Source organism: Argiope bruennichi, chromosome 2 (assembly GCF_947563725.1).
Source record: "Argiope bruennichi chromosome 2, qqArgBrue1.1, whole genome shotgun sequence".
Taxonomy (NCBI): Eukaryota; Metazoa; Arthropoda; class Arachnida; order Araneae; family Araneidae; genus Argiope; species Argiope bruennichi.
The window spans coordinates 58,807,849-58,832,687 of record NC_079152.1 but is presented as its reverse complement, the minus strand read 5'-3'; the positions used below and the strand labels follow the sequence as shown (position 1 = coordinate 58,832,687).

Sequence of the window (24,839 nt, the reverse complement as noted above, 5' to 3'; positions counted from 1 at the left end):
AAATTCATAAAGATGTATATTTTTTTTAAAAAATCAAATTCATATACCAAATTTCATATATTCCGTTTGTTGCATGTTTTACTTATTTCTTTTACATAAGCATAAATAAAAGACCTACTGACAATTATCTCATCATTTAGTCCAAAATGTGTCGCAGTTCTACATTTTGGGTGTTAATGCCATATACTAAATTACATTCAAATATTTCCTTCTGTTTTTGAGTTAATTGGTTCATAATTGCCGGTCATCGAAATCAAGGAGATAAAAAATTCGGTGATTCATTAAAATTTCGCGGATGATTTTTTTAAAACCATTGCAATATTTTCTCCTTATACTACGCTTCGTATACCAGAAGTTGGTTGAAGCGATTCACATTTTTAATATAGTTTGAGGATCAATCTGTAAGCAATTTTAATATAAATATTTAACGTTGATTTTTAAAATATTATTTCAATTATTGATTTTTTTTGTTACAAATATGTATGACAGAATTGAGCAAATGTCTGCATTAAATTATAATAAAAAAGTGCAAAACAATGTATTTGAAGAACTGCCTCAAATCTGTTAAATTTTAGAAGGATATCACACATACAATTTTCAATCAAGCATGTTTAAATAAGGAAATGCTAGTAATAACTAATACACTTTGGCATTGATTTCCTTTCATATACGTCAACATAAATGAACTAAACAGTTTTTCAATTTTTGTGTTGCTTTGAGTATATTCGGAATTGTCAGTATAATAATATTGTAAACTAATTTAGAACTTTTAATTTTTCTAAATTAAAGATAACAGATATTTGATCGATTTTAAATCTTAACAAATATTGATTTTGTCAATTGAATATTAATTGCAGTAATACGTTTTTTGAAAATTATCTCAAGTAAAATTTAAAGCATCAAAGCTAATTATGTTTCATTTTCTTTAACAATTATAAAAAGAATACTTACTTAAATTCTAAATTGTAATACATATTTAATCTTTAGTTATAAGTGAATTCTAAGTAAATGAACGAATTATTGATAAATACTACTTTGTTAACTATTACAAACATGGTTGTTGATTTCCTAAACCACTTACAGTAAAGCATGGTTTCAGTTTTTAAACAGGTCAGTTTTAATTTTAAGCTTTGAAAAGTACACTTACTTATTATTTAATTATTTTTACTTAATTATTTTTCAGTGATTTTAGTGATTTAAAAACTGAACCACAATGCATTAAATAATAAAAGTGGTTCAAATAATAATGTCAGGATCGTGACATTATTGAAATGTTTATTATTAACAACGTTTGAAAGTGTTAATTTCAATAATTGTATATTCACTATATTTCCTATGTTGTACTTGACAAAGCATGTGAATATTGAAATAATATAATGATTGTGGGCGCATGCATTTTTTTTTATGCACATAGAACTAAGTACTCATATACAGTGGCAGTTGTGAGCATTTTGTAGCCACATGCGATGAACATTTCGATATTCTGTTTCAATAACTGTTAATTTAACTTCATATTTTGACTTAATATATTCATGATTTACTTAACTTAAATATTATACGGAAGCTCAGATAATTTTTTCATGATCTAAGAACTTTGTGAGAATATATTACATTTATGGATTTTTCTTGATATGTATATAATGGGGAAAAAGACTAAAATAATAAAATAATTTAAAGGTTAACCATAGTTATTGGCTAATAGTTCTTACTTGCAAATAAAAACATTTTTGTATTATTTTGATAGATAATAAGGAAATAATAAACTGTAAAGGAAATGTAGCATTAAAAAGTAGTTTTACATTCTTGTCAAATGTAAAGAATATAGCATAAAATAATTATATGTATTCCAAAATATTAAAATAAGTATTTAATTGTATTTCACTTTCTTTAATAATTGTTTTAATAATTCAATATGGATGCGAATTGCAGCTGTAATGTTTTATAAATCCTAGAATTTTATTGTTTACAAATTTGGCAAATATGTTAATAGCATTTTTAATCGATTTTCTCCTCCTTCTTCTTTCAAGTCACCGATTCTAGATCTAATCGGAAATCCACCTTTGCACTCATACCTGCCTCTGGCGAAGGTTTCAAGATATTCGTAAAGAATTTTTTGCAGAACATAAAATGAGGGTCTTTGCTCCCATCTCTCCACTCTCGGGAATCCTATGTTTGGATTTCAAAGGAAAAATGAAACTACGAAAGTCAGTAAAATCTATTTTTCTAAAAAAGGAGAAACAAAAGATTTATTGACGGTTTTATGGCATGCAACGGAAGTAATAAGTTTATGATATGCCTGCTTTTACATGCTCAATTTGGATTCTGCATCACACTTGGTTCAACCTATAAAAAGATCTTAAATCATTTTAACGACTTTCGTGTTGCTGTGTTTTGAAGACCATTGTACTGTGCCTTTAAATTGATGTTTTTAAGTCCCATTTATAGATAATAATTAGGGATATTTGCTTATTTTCAGGATAGTTAGCTTCTCATCTTTATTCCAGAATGATTACTTTTAGATTCTGATCTCTTTAAAAAAAAAAGCCTAATAAATTAAATGAAAAAAATGTTAATGATTTTTTTATGATGAAGTAAAAAAAAATTATGTTTGCAGTTCTGTGCTAAAATAATTAAATAGTCATTAAAAGGTTAAATGTACTTGAAATTCATTACATGGTAACTAGATTTCTTTTCTAGGAACTGAGATCTTTCTTATACAATAATTTACTAAATCGAAAAACGGATATATGAAATGGAAGATCAGTTTCCTTTTTCAGTTAAAATTAATAAGTTTTATGTATGTTTAACTAAAATAAATATATATCTAAGATCAGTCGATGTATCTGAATATGGTTTGTCGTCAAAAGTACTTGGAAGATTTAGAAATCATTTAATTGTTTAAGAATGTTTAAATTAAGTTCTAATTGAAGAAAATTTGGAAAATAACCACAAACACGAACTTTAAAGTTTGTTTTTAATTCTCAAGGGAAAATGCTGCGTTATTTCACTATCTCATAACAACAGTTCTTGTTGATGTAACCATTTCCCATTATCCGCAACCACCTTATCAATGATGCAGGTGCTGTTTTGAAGATAAACTGCAATCTGGTGCCGTTTATATGACTTAAAAGCCCTCCGTGCGAATTCAAATTTTGAATAAATTTACGCCCCTTTTAGGGGAAAATAATTGATGTGATATCACAGAATGTTTTGCAGATAGTATACAACATACGCAATTATTTGTATCGTGTGGCTTTGATTGCATGATAGTTATCTAATTGGTCTCCAGAACTAAAATGGGGCTGCTCATTTTGCTGGTATCATATTAGTATGAATTGACTTCCTTGACACTTGTCGCCATCAGGAGAATCAGAGTAAATATCAGTTCCTATAAAACAGTCAATTGGGATAGCTCGTTCTTATTTGTTACGATTTATGTTGTTTTTCACTTTTATTTGTATACAATGATTTTTTCTTTGTGTTCTTTTTGTTACAATTAATTTAAACGTTCATTTACATGCATATCATTATTTTTTCATCGTAAAAAAGCATTTCTTTATAGTTGCAAAGTAATTAAAAGTATAATTAATCATTGATTCATTGAAAATACATTTGTATTGACGTCCATCGGGAATTAGCAAGGTGTACTGACATTTGAAAAAATTCTAACCAGAAAAATATTTGGAAGTTATTTATTTCTTGCAGCAATAGCTTTTTGCGTTCATGTATGGAGAGTATTCATGTATTTTAAGTGGGTAAGGTGACTATTCCATAAATGGCCCAGAATGGATTTCCCACCATAGTGCGTGCAAGGCAGGGGTTTTTTTGGGGGAGGGGGAGGAGGGGGGTTATTCCATGGATATTCATTTAAAATTCATCGTACTTTTTAAATACCTTAAATTATGGCTGATTCTGTAAATTTCTTTTGAAATTTTATACGATTCTCTCTGCTTAAGATGAAAGAAACGTTTGAAACGTTGCACTAGGTAATGTTTGATATGAATATTTTCATATAAATTTTCTATAAATCAAAATGTGAGTATATTACGTTGTCCTTTTTGAAAAATAAATGTGATGATGAGTAATAGTTAAAACAATCGTGTAAAAAAATATACTTGATTACAATTTTAAGTAAATTTTATACTTTCATAATGTTTTATAAGATAAGTCATTCATTTATTTCATTTTATTATATTTCTAAACTACGGAAGCATACCGAAATGAAATGAATTTGTGAACGAGGACTGTTCGAAGTGAATTTTTAGATCAATAATGTAGAACCAATAATCACTATTGGATAGTTGTCTACTGTAGATCAGGGTCATATCGAATTTCAAACTATGGTATTTTGTGAAAAGCATTTATTAATATTCTAAAAACAGCAATTTCAAGCTAAATGAAAATGTGACCATAGAAGTGATAGTACGGGAAAGAAAAAAAAATTATGCGGAAATATCCTAACCCATCCTCGATTTGAAGAGTTAATAACTCGAATCGAGATCACCATTAAGAATAAACAGAATTGCTGATACACATTCGTCATTTAAACAGTAGCACGGCTTTGACATCACTTATGGCTGAGTTCGTTTCAGGTTCAAAAAGTTTTGTTGTTCAAGGATAAGCATATAGTCTCAGATTACTTCAACTTACTTCTCGTGAAGAGAGCTATGTACTTCAAATCCGGATCATGGAGGGAAAAAAAATCAGAAACAGTCGGTACCAGCGAATGAAAAAATTCCAGATCGCCAAAAAATAATCGCCAAAGATGAAACGATAGATTCAATAAAAATGCTAAATACACGCCAAATGTTAATATTTCATAGCTGTGGTACGCTATTGCTATGCTAATCGTTCTTTGGTATAATACCTTTATTTGAGAGTATGCGAAAAAGTTTTAAGGCGATCATTCATGCTGGGTTCTTCTTCGACACTCGTGGTTGAATACTGTGATCTTTAAATAAATTTGAATTCAACAGAAAAAACAGTATGTGAAATTTCAGTTCCATCAATATCACATGGTGATTCGTGAAATCGTCAGCATTCTTCAAGCAAGTGATAAACGCTTCGAATAATTTGTTGATGACGAAAAATAATGAAAAACAAAAATTTAAGTCTTTGCAAATTATTTTTTCAAACATATTTCCTTTGCAAATTTAAAAAAAAATAGGCGTACAAAAGTTTATATTTGACCATATACTTAACCAATGATTTGTAAAATGGATTGTAAAAATAACAAATATTCAAGGTTATAAAGTGATAATTTTATTTTGAATAATGCTAAGAGTGAAGAAAGATAGAGGGATAATGATAAAAGTGAAGAGGGATTCTTTTAGAGATTTAAAGGGGGGGGGGGGGGGTAGGAGAGTATCTTCATGATCAACTTTTAAATATATTTAAAAAGATCTTTTCTTAGAGTAACATAAATCAAACATTTATTAATTGGGTTAAATATCGATGTATCTCTACTGATGATGAAGATGTGTGTGTGTCAAATATATGGATTCAGTTTAAAATGAAACTGAAATTGGGAAATTAGAAAAAAAAAATTTAAAAATCTATAAATTTGGCCCTGCTATATATAGTGTGCGATAGCTTTTTCAGGAATAAAGAAACCCCTGATTCCGCCTCGATTGCCAATATCAGTATAAGCATGATCAACTGCCTACCTGGTAAAATTTACCAGATCGTATAGTTGACAAATTCACCAGGGTCAGATCGGATTACGAATTTTTAATAAAATTGTTTTCTTTCGTAAGGAGATCAACAAAGTATTACATTTTCAAATTAATTGGTTTTTATGGAATACGTATTTAAAATTTAATATTTTTATTTTTACAAATACTACTTCTATGAAAAAAAATATATATAAGAAGAAAGGGCCAGTCGCAAGCTAAATTTTTTTTTCGATCTTGAACCAAACGGAAACCAAAGCCAGTCGATTATATTATACAGATTGCGATATCTGGTATATATTGACTGTATGTTTAAACAGGGGATGAATTCTGTTATATCACTTCTGAATGAAATAGTTACCACCTGCTTTTTAGAAGAAAATAAAGGAGGGAATAAGGTTGCTCTGCTGTGTGGTATCTGAATGTACGTCTGGGGGTTGGAAAAGTCAACCTGCAATGAGAGGAAGCTTATGTGAAAAGAGTCAACAGACGGTGAAAGAGAGTGATGCGGAATGTTAAATCAGAGGAGGAAGGAATGGCATTAGGCGACCTTGACCGAGAGAGAGAGCAGAAGGACTCTCGCCGTCGTGCTGTCTGCTGGCATCTTACAGGACCACCCTTCCTTCTTCATTAGAGTACGATCGCAACTTACACATTCTTAACTGGCAAAGAAAAGCCACTCATACTGAAAAATACTTTTACTGGTTTCAGTTAGCTCTTCGTGCAACGCGTAATGGATGCTCTAGTTGCTACCCGTTCGAGATGACTATCGGTATCTTCAAGGATCGGTCTTTGCACGTGCACAGAAAAAGCTTTGTATGTAATTTTGGTTACCCGAGATTCATTTTTTACACTGTTTGGACTGATTAATAGCAGCAAAATAAATCATTGCGGAGCTGATTATGAATAAAAATATTTGATGAAATAAAAAAATGAATTATTTTAATCATTATTTTCAAATTCTGATTTTTCACATCTTTCTACTCATAATTAAAAAAGAAAGTGTGTGTGTGGGGGGGGGAGTGGGTGTGGGTGTGCGTGCGCGCGCGCGCTATGCGTGCTGTCACCTCGGAGCAATTTTTTTGAAACTTTATTTATTAAAATAAAAGCGAGATTTTGTCACTTCAAATATCATTCCAAAAAATGATTTTTACATCATTTTAAAGTTCAAATAATTATATTTATATTGATATCAGTTTAATTGCCGAGTAATTTTTTCTCTTAATTTCGATTATTTTTCAAAAATATTTGTTCCATAAATTTCAACAATGCATTTTATTGTTGCAAAGAAATTCAAGCCAATTTTTTTATGTCATCAATTTTTTAATTATAAGATTTTCTTCTATAGTTGAAAGCTTAGGTAGATAAATTCTGTTTATTATCTGTTTGGTTTACATGAGGAGAAACAGTAAAGTTACAGACGACGAAAGACTTGCAATTATTTCGTTTTCCGACCAACTACATTTTTAATGGCATTGTGCATCATAGAGTTTGACTTCATTAGGAAAGTTCATTTACAGAGTAAATGAACTTTCAATAGACAGTAAAGGATCTATTGAAATAAAATCCTTTACTGTCTGTAACAATTTAAAAAGTGTTAAACTATGTTTAATTGTTAAATGAATCGTGAATATTAAGTCTTGGATTCAGTTACCATTGAAAAGAACATTGTTCTCCTAAAATTTGTTTGTTTTTGTATGTTTATGTGCTTAGCAAATATCAGCAAACGAACCTGAAAAAATCCGATGTTTTTAGTTTCATAATATGGCTTTAAAAGTTAGTTATCTACCTGAAAATTTCATATTTTTTTTCTTCAAGTTGATCTTAAATATAATATTTTACCTTGTTTATAGAAATTACTCTAATAAATCATAATTTTTTTTCAAAATTAATAATTTAATTATAAAATTATTTTGTGGGATTATTTTACTTAAGTATTGCTAATTCCTTCAGCATTCAGCATTGAATATTTAAAGAAATATGCGAAGATTTTAATTCTTCAGTCTAAATTGAATTATTATTTTATTTTAAGGAGTGAACATACTGGTCTCTCCAAAATTCGTGAAACTAATTCTACAATAATTAAATTCTAATTATCTTTTGTTGCAAATATTTTAATTTCATCTTCTCTATTTTTAGCATATGCTCATTTTCTGTTATTTCATTCTATTTTCGTCCAACATGATTGTCGTTAAGAAAAATAAACGTACAAATGCATTTCTATTATTTTTAATTGGCTTCCTTAAACTTCATTTCTTTATTTAATGTCATTTTGATCTTTATTGTGCTCACATTCATCATGTTACGGACATGCCATATGTTTTCTATTAGTTTAATATTAAACCCTATCTAACTAATTATATATTTTATCAATAAAGGTTACTGAGTCTATTTAATCTTTAAACGTTTATCTTCAATATGACAGAGATCAATTTCTCGATTATCTCCTACAGTTGTTTTTTCAAATTTCTGAGGATAAGAATATTTTTTTGCTCTTTTTTTTTTATTGAGTCTTAATTTTATTTTTGTAATTATATTTTTCATTCGAACTAAATTGTGCTTTAACTAACTACTGTATAAGATATACTAAGATTTATGAAATTGTGAAAAAGTAGTGTTAATTTTACTGTATCTGTTTTTTGTTTTCAGTATTTGTTTTGATTTTCATTATCAATTTTTTTAGGGTTCTTTTGCTGTATTAGCTAGAGCTGGTACGTTTTAATTATGTTGAGTCGAACGATGAGTAAAATAGCTAACGTTTAAATAAAATTATACTAAATAGTTTTAGATTAAAATAATATTATAAAAATATTACATATATTTCTTTATTGCTAGTGCTGAATTTATTTTTGAAACTTTACTATGTTAGATTTATTTCTGCTTTGTCAAATTATGATATAATTCGATATGATGAAGGCAATTGAGTTAAGGGTTTATATGCATTTATGCCTCGAACACGTGAAGAGTGATTCAAAAATGTTTCGAATACGACATATTTTCTGGCATGTATATTATCTTTTGTTTTTAATTAACGAAAAACTTCAAAATTTTTTAAAAAAAAATGTATTTTTATATAAATTTAAGAAATATCCGATATCCATATACTAATTTAAACAAGATCCTATTTCTTTAGAATTTTAATTTTTGTTGGTGATTAGACATTGCGAATAATTGCCTCTCATATAACAATTTTATGCTGTGTTTTTTTTCCAATATAATATTTTAGCATTTATCAAAAAACTTTTACTCCAGAAAACGCTGGTTTATTTTGAGTTTTCTACTTCTATTATGTTAAATACAAGGTGCGCCATAAGTTCGTTTAAATTTCAAAAAATCATAATGAAAAGTGTTGCTTGAGAAAGTTGCGGTTTACGGGAATATGTTTTTTGGATTTTCCCCCTATTAAAATGATTCAAAAAATGACAGATAGATGGCGCTCACACGTGAAACCTAGACGGTTTATGAAAATTAAGATAGCTAGAAAACAAGTGATTGGAAATGGATCCATGATTAATAATAGAATGCCAGCTGCCTTCTATTATTATCGAATCGAGAATTAGTGGTTAAACTTTTCTATAAGGACCGTGAATTCGCGACAAAAAGCATTGCGAAAATTCTTCAAGGTAAAAGATATCAAGGCGAATAAAAGACCTATTTGATTGAATGGGATACTAAATTTAATACACCATTTTGAGGAAACGAAGAATTTCGAAGATTGTCCACTAAATGGCAGACCATCCGTGAGTGCTGCCTCGTCTCTGTTGTACCAGGTGTCACAAGGCAAGACAGAAATAAGAGAAGAATAAGACGGAATAAGAGTGCACTTGAAGCTGAAAGAGTAACGGGGATTCCAGAAGCGTTTATCCGACACATTCTGCATGGAGTCTCGAAACTGCGTCCGTGTAAAATACAGATATTCCTCCAAATATTGTCATCAGATTCCAGTGAAAGATACGCCTTTGCAACATGGGTGCCAGCACAAATGGAATGTGACTCACAACGATTGCTGAACATCATATGGACAGATAAAGCATTTAGACGTCAAAATGCAAAACAGTCGTATCTGGGCGACATCAAACCTTCTTGACTACACGACCAAACCACTACTTTCTCCGCATGTGGCTGTTTGGTGTGGTTTCACCGCTCATTCATTCGCTCTTCTTTTTGAAGAGCTTTGTTGTGTATTCGTTTGCAACACCCATTCGTACTACACAACGATATCTTACGCTTTTACGAGACCACATTGTGCTTGCCTTGCTGTAAAGACGTGAGTTACCTACAGTCACCTTCATGGAGGATGGTGCCCCGCCTCACGTTTCTCGTTCCGTCAAGACGTTTTCTCCTGGACTCATTCACTGAGGACCTAATGATAAGCCAAGGATATTTAATTATGCAGCCCTTACGATCACCTTACTTTATTAAAGCGGACTTTTGGTTGTGAGGATACCTAAGACCCGTGTCTAACGGGGTTCTCTAGCCATATTAGTTGAACTGAAAGCTTCCATTCAACGGATCATGGGTGGTATTTATGTCGAAATGCTCAGCTGTAAAAGGCGTAGTAACGCGCCTCACTTGCTTAATACCTTGTTGTGGCGGTCATGTTGACTATCTTTTGCTTTAAAATAAAATGTGCATTTGTGAAAAAGAAATATTCTTAGTAATAATTACATCAACTTATTTACTACTAAAACTAAATTTTACCTTGAGAGTTTCTTATAAGATATCGCAGGATTGCCTCTAGCCAACAAATCATCTAAATTTCATATATTGTTTTCTTTTATAACTTATAACTTTTATAACTTTCTTCTTATATTTTGAGCTTAACTCATATTCATATTAAAATTAAATGTCACTTGTTTTAAATAGTGCAGAAAAAATTAAATAAAAATATACAGGATGCCCATTTAAATCCTTTCTCTGAGCTTCAGAAGGGAGATAGCTATAGCCATGAAAGTGGCATCTAGATACAATAAAAAAGTTATGCATTACGCGATAAGACATTTTCAGCGCTAACTAGTGAAAAATTCTGGAATTTGTATTTTTGTTTCGAAATATTATTATTATAAATTGGAATTATAAACTTAAATTTCTCCCTAAAATTGGGAATATAAATTTTAAAGTATTAGAGCGCTATTTTTAAGTACAGAACGATATTTTAACTATATTAATGCTAAGAACAGTGTGCTTAAAGTACGTATTTAGTTTTTGTATTTTTCGAAATTGGATATCACAAGACAAAAACAGATTGAGGAATTTTTATTTTTCTGACAAAATATGACCCGATCCACTTCTTCTTGCAGGTTTATCGCAGACAGCAGATATCCACTAACATCACTAACATTGCAGAACTTATAAAATATTATTAGTCATGCTTGCGCTAGCGCATCAACTGACATGTTAAAAGGGTAGAGTTAAAATTCAAACAAACCCCAAATTTACATTGTAAGCAATGGGAGAGCAGCTTAAATGCCAAAAATAAATTTATCTTGTGATAACTAGTTTTCTTAATTTCTTTTTCATTTTTCTTTTTTTTTTGTCACGTTTTATGATATAATTTCATAAAACGTGAATAAACAAAAGTTTATTTTTAGCATTTTGTTCTTAGCATTAATGCGTGTGTGGTATCTTTTAGTACTAAATCGATAATTCTCTACAATTTTGTAACTGACATTTTCCTTTGTATTGTTTTTGAGATAGGAACGCTAACTCCAGAAATTGCCACCATGTGAAGATATAAATAATCACTTCGTGTAACGCATATCCGTTTTAATTTATTTAGATACCACTTTCCTGAATATAGTTGTCATCGTTCTGATACAAGGAATTTAAGTGGACACCCTGCATAAAGAAAATGACAATGTCCCGTGATACAATCATCTTTCAAACAACCACAGTCATTGAATTTTGTACCAAAAAGTTTACCACAAGGTGTTTCGAGTAAAAAAATTTTTTTACGTTAACGTGTTTAATATATATATATATATATATATATATATATATATATATATATATATATATATATATATATATATATATATATATATATATATATATATATATATATTACATATAAACTTTTAAATGAGTGGCGCTTTTGAATTCTAAGGACCATGATCAAAGAAATAATACGGAAATTTTTCCATATATATATATATAATAAGTATTACATATAAACTTTTAAATGAGTGGCGCTTTTGAATTCTAAGGACCATGATCAAAGAAATAGTACGGAAATTTTTCCGATATCGTGCCATAATAACCATTGCACAAATAGTATTCCTAAAAAGAATGTGCCTAATTTAAAGCGCAAAATAAATTAGAGAAGTACTTTAAAATAAATCTTTGAAAGGAATGTAAATTATATAATTTAAAATTCCTTGATTCTGAATTTATAAATTGGTTCATGCATTCTTTTGCAAACATGTGATTTCATTGCTAACCGAAAACAACATTTTTATGAAAGTCATATTTCTGATCTGTAACCAGTATGGCAAAAATGTTATCATTAGCAAAACCTCTTAATTTACATTTTATCATCATTATAAATATTCTTACCATGTATAAAGGGGATGAAATATATATTGCTTTACTGAGTAAATCTAAAAAATATTTTATATGTATGAGGTTTAAGTATTTAACAGCACTTTTTTTAGGGAAAATGTGCAAGAGCTTCTTTCACAGATTATTTAGATATGCTAGGATGAGAAACAAAGTAATTATGACTAATTAAATACTTAAACGACATTCAAATTTAATGTTTTTAAAAGAGATACTTTAACTTTCAAGCGGGCACCTTACTTTTGTGGCAAAATAGAAAGTCTCATGGCTTAGTATATATTTTGACTATTTTACAAAATCTTCCATAATATGTACGATTAAATGAATTAAAATTTCCTTTTTTAACTCATATAACCAAAATAACTGTTTCTTTACTTCTTACTTCTGCCCTAATTTGGCACTAGGGAGACCTAACTGATCATTATCACGACAGCAAAAGACGAGAAAGTAAGGTTGGAGATAACAACGGCTTTAGTCCAATCTCTCTTACAGGAGAGATATCCGGTTATTAGTCTAAAGGTGAATAGATCTTTAAATATTGCTGTATCCAATAGGAAAACGGGAACATTTTTCAGTGATCCACGAAATCGTAGTGCCTTTGTATCTTTGAGTTTCAATACATATTTGATAAATTTTGATGAAATGTGTTAAGCGGTGCAGTGATGCTTGAATTAATTAAGTTGATATATACCATGTGGTGCAGTCGCATCTTAAAAATTTCATAACATTCGAAGTCTACAAAGAATCAGCATAACGTTTCTAGGCCAGATGTGTTGATTCTTTTCGGCATAAAACTGAAACAGTGTTGCTGCGTCAGAATGAATAGATTCATAGTCCTTACCGATTACTTTTTTTTTCTGTAACCAATAAAATCTTATTACATAAATATGTGTTTAGCAATTAAAATTTTTTAAAATTGCAAAAAAAAAAACAAAAAAAAACACCGAGATATTGCAATATTTTTAAAAACATATTTAGGATTTCAAAAAGTGAATAACCTGCTTTAATGTAATGTTAATTAGTAGCGTCCATTTAAGAACTACAAACTAAAAGTGTTCCTCTTCTTAAAAAAAGTATTAATAGCAAAGTGCGAGCAGATATTTTATATTTATGGAAAACTCAGTGCGATTTAAAAAGACAATAAACTTGAATTAATGGTCAAACAAACGTTTTGAACTGTGGTAGCTTTATTGTAAAGTGGGTGAATTTATATGAACTAGATCACAGTAGTAATGTACTACTTACGCTAGAGTTAATAGCAGTGGTAGTTTGTTTTGCAATAATATTTACTCCTCAACAGAAGTTCAGTGTTCTGTTCCATTTCCAGAGGTCAAAATCCTTTGAATAATTTAGCACGGTTTATAGGAACAAGCACGTGTGAAATTTGATATCTATTTTATCCAATTTGTAAAAAATCGGTAGGTTTCTCATGGGCAAGTTTTAACTTTCATTCCTGATCATGGTAAGACGGCAATTGACACTTGCTGAGACGAGATTCGAGCACTTCAGTGTGTGCATAAGGGTATGGGAAGTGATCCAAATTAATCTATAAACTCATCTTCTCGGTTGACTTTAATGGTTTTGTTTGTCTGGAAAGCACAGTATTTTGACGCGTGTTTGCGGTACTTCTGCTCGGTGCAGATCGAGGAAGTGCACAAGACTGCTGCTTTGATTTACATCGTTCTGTCATTAACGAAGAGCGGATGTTTTCAGGAAGGCGTTTGGGAAAATGAATGAAGTTTCCTGTCCGAGGTCATCCTTGTTTACTCTGTCGTTCATTCATCCAGGCCGCAGCTACTGCTTCAACGCCACTTTCTCATCTCTACCTAGTCCACTTTCATACCGCTCTATCAAATGCTCGTTTGTTTTTCACTCTCGTTTGACGTATTTCATTTCAGCTGTTGGAAGGAGAGAAAAAAAACGATGACGACGCTCCTTTCCATTTGTTTTGTTTAAATTTGTTGATAAAAATTGAGACTTTTCTATTCAAATAAACACTGAATGACGCCATTGTCCAGTCTTCTGTTGGCAATTAATCAATCATAAGAAGCTTTCTTTACATTACTAGATGTGTTAGTTAAGAGGAGATAAATAGATAAACAAAACCTTGGACTAGTAGTGAACTTCAATTCATAAACAGTGTTCGTATTGATGCCAGTTCTCATTCAAAGTTGTTTCAGAAAACTTGAAATGACACTTTGAAAACCTTGAACTTTAAATGAAATTAAAAAAAAAAAACATTGAACTTAATAATTAATCTTTCAAACTATGATTTATTTTCTTTATAGAATTAATTAATAGTAATCTGAATTAAATTTTTAATTAATGTATTTTTATTGATTGGTGCTGTCAGCATTTGCATGTGTTATTATTATTATAAAAATCTGAAATTTTTCAGTAATTTTATAATTGTGATGTATAACTCGTGATATTATTTCTTAAATAAGTACAAAAAAGATCTGAAACTCTCTATTAAAACAATTCATTATATACTTCGAATTATTTATGTGAAAATGGTTTATACTAGGAGATCATAAAATCTCAGATATATAAAGCTTTTAGCAAAATCTTAAAACAGCAAAATTTCTTTGAATAAGTATTATTGTCCAGGTCTGCATATTTTCTTAAAGCTTCTGAATTTGAAAAAAAAAATCAATACATTTTTCTGAAAAACCACATTTATTACAATTTACGTTTTCCTTTAAATTTAATGAATGTTTCAGTTAAGTATTACGTACATGCACTTTGAATCGCAGTTTCAAAATTCATATTTCCTGCAAAAATGTCTCAACATATGACTCATGTTAGTTTTTAATTTCGCTTAGGTGGCCAGTGTTGGAGTATGATGAGCCGGCCAGAAAGGTGTACCGAAAGCCTTCGGACCAATGTGACGCGAGAAGAATGTTGCAGTGATGGCAGTGCAACGACTGCCTGGAGTCCTAAAGATTTAACATCGGGAGATCTTTTCTTCTGGATGTCTCTTGGTGGAGGAGTCACGTGCAAAGCTTGCAAAGGTAAATGCTTTCTGTAAAATGGACTCGTTTCCTGTTTATGATCTCGATTATCAGTTTGCTTCTCAGATACAGAGCAACTCAAAAGCGAACTGTGTTCCAATATATATATATTTTTTCAAGAGATTATATTTGAAATACAAAGGTATAATTTAATAATACGTAAATGTCATTCATATGTAAGTTTTCTATAAGAATGCGAAGATTTCGTAGCTGTCGAAGGTGTTGAGTGAGTAAACACAGAAAGACTTACCTTGCGTCCTTTTTAGCATGTTTATAATAAAGCACAGAACAACAACAAAAAGAAATCCTTTCTCAAAACTATATGTACTTAAACATTTATCATAAACCATACAAAGAGATAGTGTTATTTCCAACATATATTTTGAAGATATGTAAATATATATAGGACAAATATTTCTATTACAATAAAGAACTGAATTATTTTTTCCAGGTCAGTCCTATTTTGTGTGTTAATTTTGGCCTAAATGGAAATCGTGTAATCTTGCATAATGAAAAAAATTCAAATTTACTGGGTTTCGATGATATGATCTTTTAGGAAGGAGATGACACAGAAAAGTAGGACTTTCAGAAAGTACATTTCTATGAAAATAATTTAATATTGCAGGGTCCTAGAGGCTATATTTATGCTTTATTTTTGGGCTTTGAGACGCCAATCCTCAAATTTTTGCTTGTACTTATAGATAGCTACACATTTTACGATAAATATACATTAACATGCTATCCATCAAATATTACCAGAATATCATAAAACAAAACAGTATGCAAAAGAAACATACTCACACATATAAAAAATGAGATTTAAAATTACAATTTTAGAACTATTCAGAGATAATAAAGATTCAAAGAATTTAGAATAAGATGTGGCTCGCTTTCGACAATTATATTTAAAGATCTGTGGAACAGAATAATTCTCAAGCATGCTAGAAAAAGACAGAAGCCACATTTACGATGTCGGTGGAAGCATTTTATACTCAAACGTGCCTTTATAGCAATTGAAAGCTTTACAACCACCTGCAGCGCTGAGCTGCTGGTTTACAGTTCGTTAAGAAATTAATAGGACGCCCACTTGCCTACACATCAGTTAGATCACTTATTTCAGTATTTTTTCTTCTTCCTTAGGCATCATGTGGCTTATACAACGTGCAGTTGTATTAATCCAAGTACAAAAGGGTCAACACGTGTCTATGTTTTTTCTGGAATTAAAGCTATTTCAATTGCAGGAATGTGGACTGAATGATCTCTTCTCGTGTTTTTTTTAACCCCTTTATTTTAATATAGGCGAATACGCGCCAACTCATTCAGAACGTTTTGAAGTAATATTACAAGGTCACTCGCTAAAGTTCAAATGTAACTGAGCTGTGAGAAATGCGATCGGCGATTTCCACGTGTTGGTATTTCGCTCATAGGAAAATATTTTTATTCCGCTCTTTCCGAAAAATTAGGTTTACTCGTAAACCAAGTACCTTAAGGTTTAATATCCATTTATATTTTTCTTGTATCAAATTATAAATGTGTGGTATTCGGAAATCGTAGCCCAACTCGGATATTTATGCATGTTTTGCCCTTGAACCAAATCCCGCGCTCCTGTCAGCCCATGATCTTTAAATTAGAATATTAATTAATTTTTTATTCAAGAAGAGTAGAAATTATATTCATATTTCTCGGAGCTGTTAATACTTTGTGAATATTTTGTATCCAAAATTGCTATAAATTCATCATCTTTGAATAATATTTTAATTTTATTTTTGTATTTGAGTGCAAAGGTTACCGTTGATCGTCTGGTGCATTTCTTTCTTTATTGTTTCGTTATTCTTTATTTCTAGTTAAAAACATATTTTTTATTTCTTTCTTTCATACACTATACGAAAATCAGATACGTTGATTCATGTAATAAAACCTGTTACATAGTTTTTTCCACGACATATTTTTTAAAAATCAGCATCGGTGGTTAGTTCATTACAACACTTATTTCTTCTAAAAAAGAGGGTAAGAGGGGTGGGGGTGGGGGAGAGGCAAGAAGACATGTTGCGTAGTCAAAATAAATAAAGTCAATGTTTTTTGTTTCTTTTTCCCCTAACATGGATATAGAAAATATTTCCCTTGGACAAAAATACTAATAAATATTTCCCGAAGTGCAATTAATTATTTGTTTTGTATAGTGTATATGCTGTTTAAATCCGATTCTTTAAATCTTTAATTCATTATTATGAACCTGCTGCAATAACTATGATAATGTAACTGATGTATCAACTGATGCAATTGCTCATTTTAATTTTTTTAAATTTATTTTGTTTATGAATGCCAGGGAATGTAGGTACAAATTTGGAACAGAATTGAAGTTTTAATAAAAACTTACATAATCAAAACAAAATTCCGAAGGATGATTTTATTACTAACTGTTGCCAGTCGTAGATTTTGAAGTATACTTGGTGGTACTGTAAATCAATCAGTTGTTAATTCATCAGGGTTTTTTTTAGAGTGTTTGAAATTATTTCTTGCATTCTGTTAGTTATCACTCATCAATACTACTAATAAAGATGTACGTGTGTTTGCTCTCTGCATGCCAAATCAGTTGACCTAAGTCTACCAAATTTGGCACATATATACTTTGGAGAATGGGAATGTGCACTTTGAATGTGCGATTTTTTAAAGTTTTTATTAATTAAAAATTAAACAATATTTTGGCGTTTTCCCACGATATTTTCCTAAAATATTATTGCTGAAAAAAAATTTACACTTTTCAGAAATTTAAAAAAAATTGTATTTTTAATAATGTCAATTTAATAAGCGTGGAAGTTTTTCCTGAATTTTGGAAATTTTTAAAAATTTCTTTTAATTTCCAATAATAAATTATACTGAGTGTAATTTATTATTGGAAAGAAGTATAATTTATTACTGAAGTTTAAATCGGTTTCATTGTTTCATCAACTATCTGATCCGGTAATTTTTTTCCATTGTTGAAAGCTAAAGAACAAGGTTTCTGTTTAATATATTTGTTGTTAGTTTCGCTATATTGTAGTTACAATGTTAAGTTACAACAGCGAGAAACTTAAATGAGCCGGGCATTTTCGTTTTTAATTGCCCCAAGATGCTATAACACAGCCATCATTAGAAAGATTCATGTATACAATAAATAAAACTTACTTAAGATTTTGGTGCGTGGTTTAACACGCATTGCTAAATTTACTTTAAATTAAAGTATTAAAACATTTTTACTTAATGAAAACTGCCAGCCATGTAAATAACAAAAATAAATTTTAATTACAAATTAAATTAACAAATATAAATCATGATATATTGGCCGTAATTCCATCGACCAGCACGAGGCAGAAGTTCTAAGCAAGCCGGCGAAGGCAGGAAGTGAATCGCTCGTATTCGTTGGAGAGCAAAGTTCATCTCCGTAGGTATGATTGATGCTTATCGTCAACTGGCGAAACAAACAGCCATTTATCGCCTGTTTGGCCGCTGCAAGATCATTAAAATAACATGGTATTAATGTAAAAGAATTTGGCAGTATCATGATCAATTGCATTTAAGCGGTTTATCTGAAAACAAATATAACCAATATTTCTGGCGAACCAGTTGATCACCTGAGGCGACTAATAGATAATATAAAAGATCCCAAATGTCCCTACTTAAAAACTATCCAGGACAAAATCCCAGGAATGCACGATGCGCAGTCCGGGGGGGGGGGACCGATCCGAATTGTCACAATTAGACCCGAGTTTCTCAAATCATGACACAAGTAAAACTAATAGTACTGTTTTAATTTCGGTGTTCCAATTTTTTGCACTTAAGATTTAAACTGATGTTAAATGGCGTCACTTTTATATTTTATTTTAATCTTCTATTATTCGGATATTGAGCAATTAGTTAAATTTATAGAAAAGCGTGCAAAAGACTTGTTAGCAAGTTCCCAGAAAATGAAAGTAACATTGGATATCTGCTTTCATTTCCACGTTGTGTTTCTAGGTGATTTCCGAGACAGTTAATTAAAGGAAGATATCAAATTTTTAGTATTTTATGCTGTAGAGTTTTCTCTAATGAATTAACTTATACAGTTTTTTTTGTTTGAAAACAATATATTGCCAATAGAGATTGCAATATCGGACCAAAATTTCAATACCGGTATTCGGTATTTTTTAGATCTTAACACTAGGATACCGGTTTAAATACCAGTAGTAGAAATTTTGGAAAAAGAAAGAAAAAAAATATTTGCCAGTTTTATTAGAGAGCTTAAATATTACAAAAAATAATTTGTAACTTATAAATAAGTATATAAAGAATCACAAAAAGGTAAAGGAACATCTTATTTATTTAAATCACAAAAGAGTGTAAATATAACTATTTAGTCTATGGTACTATAACAAATTTTTGAAATGTGATCTTAAAAAACATAACGCATTAATTGTACTATCATTAAGTCAGGAACATAATTTTGTGCAAAAAATACCAACCGTCGAAAACGCTCTTTCGACATCTACGCTAGTTGGTGGTACTGTTAGCAATGCGCGATATACTTTTTTTTTTCATGTGCATGTGAGTGTTGTGTTCAAAATTTCATATTAATATGTGAAGCCAAAAGTGATAAAAAAGCCTTCAGGAATGGTACGAAGAAAATTTTACATAATATCATTAAATATTGTGATCAAGAAGCAGAAAACGGGGTATTAAAATATTCCTGAAAAAATTTAATAACATATAAAAAAGAAACATTTTAATATAAAAAAGATCATTATTATTTTGTAAAAAATAATTACCAAATTTTGAGAACAGAAATTTTTCATTTATTCTTCATAATTTAATGTTTATGTACCTTATATTAAATAAAAATTGCTCTGAAATATTTTACTGTGCATTAGCACCCTTTTCCTTCTGTATTACTAATTAATCTGTAAGGTTTGCGTCTCATAAAACCGCGAGTCTTCGTCGTTAAATGCAAACATCTCCTCCTTTCATCTTTCCTCTCACCCCTATTTTGTCGAATTAAACCATCCCAACACATGCACAAAAGCGCGGAGGGTTTTACAATCCGTTGTCAAACCGTATTTTATCACTTCTCTTGATTGTACGATGCAACTTTGTATTCACAGTCTAATCAATTTAGCCCGTTAGGGAGACTATTTTGCTATGTTGGCGTATTGGCGATCTTTGAACGTATAGTGGAGACAATTTTAAAAATTTCTAGTAAATATCGAAAAAACGGTATTTAAACTTGTGAATGCCGGTATTACAAAATTGTACAAATGCCTCAAAATACCGGTATTGCAATCCCTAATTACCAATAAAGTGATAAAATTTTCTAATGCTTTTCAATTAACCAAATCCAATCGAAGTTGAATTTTCAACCATGTTTTAAGACAAGGTTACAACTTGAATTGTACTTTTGAAATGGATGATAAATAAAGTTCGACATTTTGAAATTGATCACAATAAAATAAGCTCGTGTGTCCAATGAATCCTCATCAGTGACATTAAATACTATTATATATCATTGCAAACAACTTGCTAAGTATATTGTTCCTGAAAAGAATAAAATAATGTAATGGGAAATTTCATTAATGAAAATGATTCAGTAATATAAATTTGATTTTTTCATTATTGGCTCTTTCTTTAGAAAACATTGAATTTTTTTTATCAAAAACTCTTTTTTAGTGATATGTGCATTTTGTTATTCCTATTCATTTATTAACATTTAACAGTATTAAAATATTAATAAATATTTAAAATTTGAAATCCCCTGATCTAAGCACATGGGCATTGCTATTATCTTTCGCTCCACGTTTGATAAAGAAATTCTGGATTGTTTCTTCTAAATGATAAGATTCTTTAAAATCAATTAATAGTAATATAAAGAATGTTTGAATGTCTCAAATTCAAATAATGAAGTACCTTTAGAATGTGTGACAGAAAAGAGTTTAATTTTTTAAGGGTCCGTGCAAAACATTTCCTGACAGCCCCATACTCTATTTTACCATTGATATTTTGATCAAATTACTGAATAGTGCTCATCAAAGAAATATATGCTTTTCTGTATTTTTGTCTTTCAGTTCAAGTGTATTTTTCTTTTATATTATTGCCTAATGCAATTACATTACCTTATTTTAAAAAAAACTATTTAGAATTACTAAAGTAACTTTCATTACATAATTGAGCGAATCAACTAAAAAAATGTTAATAAAATTAAGAATTTTTATCGTTGTTAATGGATGAACTATGTAGAAAATATATTACGATTCTTATCACTTTTAGGGGAAAAGAAAAGAAAGGTTTCTTTATTATTCGGAAAGTATATGTAAATGAAAAAAGAATAATTTAAAAACTAGTTTTAAAATTATCATAACTTTTTTTTCTATTAAAAAATGTAAAAAGATTTTTCGCAGTACTATAATTTTATTTGTCATGTTTTGTTTCATATCTGTGTAGTTTTACATTTTGAATTTCAATGTACATTTACTGGCTTTTATCATTGCAAAAGTTATATATATTTGAAAATTCATTTTGGAAACGTGGAAAGATTTTATAGTTGTCCTTAAGTTTTGAACGCAAGGAAAAAGAAGTATGGATATTTTTGTGTGATTTAAATTGCCTCTGAAATCACGTTCCGTTACAGATAAAAAAATCGAAACATTTTTAGATTCTTTGTGTGCTAAATTTTATTGTGTTTCTTATTTATTGGCTTTCTAATAATTCTTTTTTATTCGAGAACAGCCGTATGCGATATAATCATAGTTTATTGGATTTTGAAGTGTGCAACTTCTTATGCCAATATGGCTAATTTAATGATGCGTTCTTTGCTTTTATGTTTTTTTAAACTTATGACTAAGAATTTCTCAGCGCTAGAATTGAATACATGTATGAAGTTTGAAAGTTCAAGATGATTTCATGTGACTTCTTTAAGAAACTTGAACTATCTTCAATTGTAACGAAATAAAAATACTTTTTAAAGATTTTTGCTTAAGGAAAACTCTTTAACTATAAAAAGACTGAATAAAATATTTAAATTTAATGCTAATTACATTCTGCACATTTTTTTTATTCACAACAAAACCCGATATAGTACTTGGGATATGTGAAGACGACATTTTATAAATATGAAGTCTAAATTTAATGCAGTAACAAATTTAAAAATAAAAATTTCCAAAAGAATTATTTTATTAAACTGATTAATTTTATTTAATCATATATTTCGCTTATATTGAAGTTGCTGTATATAAATGTTGCATATATTGGTCAGCAAACAAAATTATGCTGGTCTTATAAAATCGAAAAAATCTATAAATAGTTAGTCTAATTCATATTGTTATGAGAAATAAAAAGCATTCGTAAGAATGTGAATAATTCTTAAAGATATTTTGCAGCAATATAATTTTGAGAAGCAGAAAAATTATAAAAAGTGATTTTTTTAAGCAAAAATTATAAAAAGTTTTTTTAAAGCTAAAACCATTATTTAAAAGCTCTTAAGTGGTCAAAATTATGTTACATAAATAAACATAAATTATCAAAACGTTTTGAATTTTAAGAAATTAAGAAAGTTTATTTAATCATTAAGAAAGGTCATGTAATCCCTTCCCTTCAAAGGCTTTTCCTAATTTCCTCCCGAGTTAAACAGTTTTAGAAATGTTTCAACTTTTTATTAGAGTCGATTATTTTGCAATTTTTCAGATTTCCATGCTTTCAAATTCATTTAATACTGATTCGTAAGAAAAAAATCCAATGATGGGCTTTAAATTTTTTAGATCATGATTTACTTTGTTGACCGTATGAATGGGCTTAAATAATGTAATACCATATCATGCATTATTATACACTAAATATGTTTATTCGAATTTGTCTGAAAAGAGATATTACTATCATTAAATATTTACGCATACAAAGTGAGTAGACTCAATTCTCTTCTTTTTTTAAATGTTTTTTTTTTCTTGTTTTGAAATGAACGGCTGAATGAAATGAGAAGGAATGCATAAGCTGTAGAATGCGAACTTGCTAAAGTCACATTCTTAATAAATAAATAAATTATTTCAATACATAAACCTTCATCTAGGAATTCATACCATTGATTAGTTCTGTTTTTTTCTGTCAAATTTATTACAATATTATCCTAAGTTTCAAAGAGCAACTTGAAAGGAATACATTTTGAATAACTTGAATGAATAACAAGGCATGGAATTATTTTTCTAACAAAATTAAAAATGAAAGAAGATTGTTGTGTTGGAAGAAACTAAGCCAAAATTTCTTTCATTAAAAAAGAAGCGTTCGAATTATATAATAAGCTATTATCAGTAGTACGGAAATTACTGTAACTTGATCAAAGAATTGATAGGCGTAATTTTCTGCTATTAAGACTAAATTGCAGGCCTTTAGGCTTTCATCCTTTTTATTATGCATTCAGTCAACCACTTTCATTTTGTTTGGAGAGTATTTTGTTGAGCGGATGACGATATCTCTCCCTTGAAATTTGATTCTGGAGGCAAGCATCTGTATTTTAACAAGTTGATACCGTGGATCTAATGAATCAAATGGCGAAGTTCGTGTGGCATAGTTCGCATTATGGGTGGGATGTAAGCGAAGACACCCTCTTGTCTTGAAAATCTACTCTCGTCCGCTGAAAAATACGGCAGCTGTTTCTTGGAACATAACACTTTGACTTCATCTCTCGGCTGAGAATAGAACTTTTTTCTCACACCCACATCAATTATCAGATCATTTTCCATTGCACGAAACTGACGTCAATCTTCATAAAAACTAGATTAAGGTACGCTTCTTTAAGGTATATCAGGTGCTCTCTTTTCAGATCAAATGCATTTCATAAGATGGATAAACACCGCATTGCAAACATCAAGATATAAATTCCCGAAAATGATGAAATCGACAGCCTCTGGTATTGCAGTCTTTATGAAGTAATTATATAACATAAAAGATGTAGTGCTGCAAATAAATATATGTAACATTTGGGGAAAATTTATATTAGGAAGCCATACTAACTTACAACATCTTTTTTTCGACAAAATAACAAAGTATAACGATTTCTAATATTTGAAGATGTACAGTCTGTATTATGAAATTATTAAAAATTATTCAAAAATCAGGGTAACTTTTCCTTTTACAATTATGCTCTCATTTAAGATTGTCATTTATAGCGTTTAATCAATAATGGCACATATGTTTTATAAAACCAAATAGTCTCAATTAACACCAATAAAAATTATCTTTTATACTAAGTTTGCTGTTGTTCTTTTTCAGTTTCGAATTTTTGATGTACGCCTGTAATTATTTTAGAAACGATTGCCTTCAGAAACAAATTTTTATACTATCTTGACAGTTATACATTTAAATATAAAACATGATTTAAATATAAAAACATGATTTGAAGAAGCTATCATTGAGTTCTTAAACAATACTTATTCTTCATACTTTTAAAGAAATAGTTCAGTTTTTAGCTTTTTTCATGATTTTTTTTCCCGAACCATGGCAAGAGAACAGAAGCGTGTAGAAACGCATAAAGCAGGAAAGAGAGTCCGTGAGAAAGAAATTGAACTTATATAATTTTAGAAAAGAATTTGTCAATTTAGCA

The 24,839-nt window shown here is 29.6% G+C and overlaps 1 protein-coding gene across 1 annotated transcript in view; it reads left to right on the top strand.

The window, feature by feature from the left end:
- LOC129961192 (follistatin-like) overlaps nt 1-24,839 on the top strand; it is a 72,512-nt gene that overhangs the window by 31,912 nt on the left and 15,761 nt on the right. Inside the window, exon 2 of the mRNA XM_056074969.1 lies at nt 15,056-15,244. Within this exon, the coding sequence (XP_055930944.1) occupies nt 15,056-15,244 (189 nt within the window). The remainder of the gene's footprint in view (nt 1-15,055; nt 15,245-24,839) is intronic.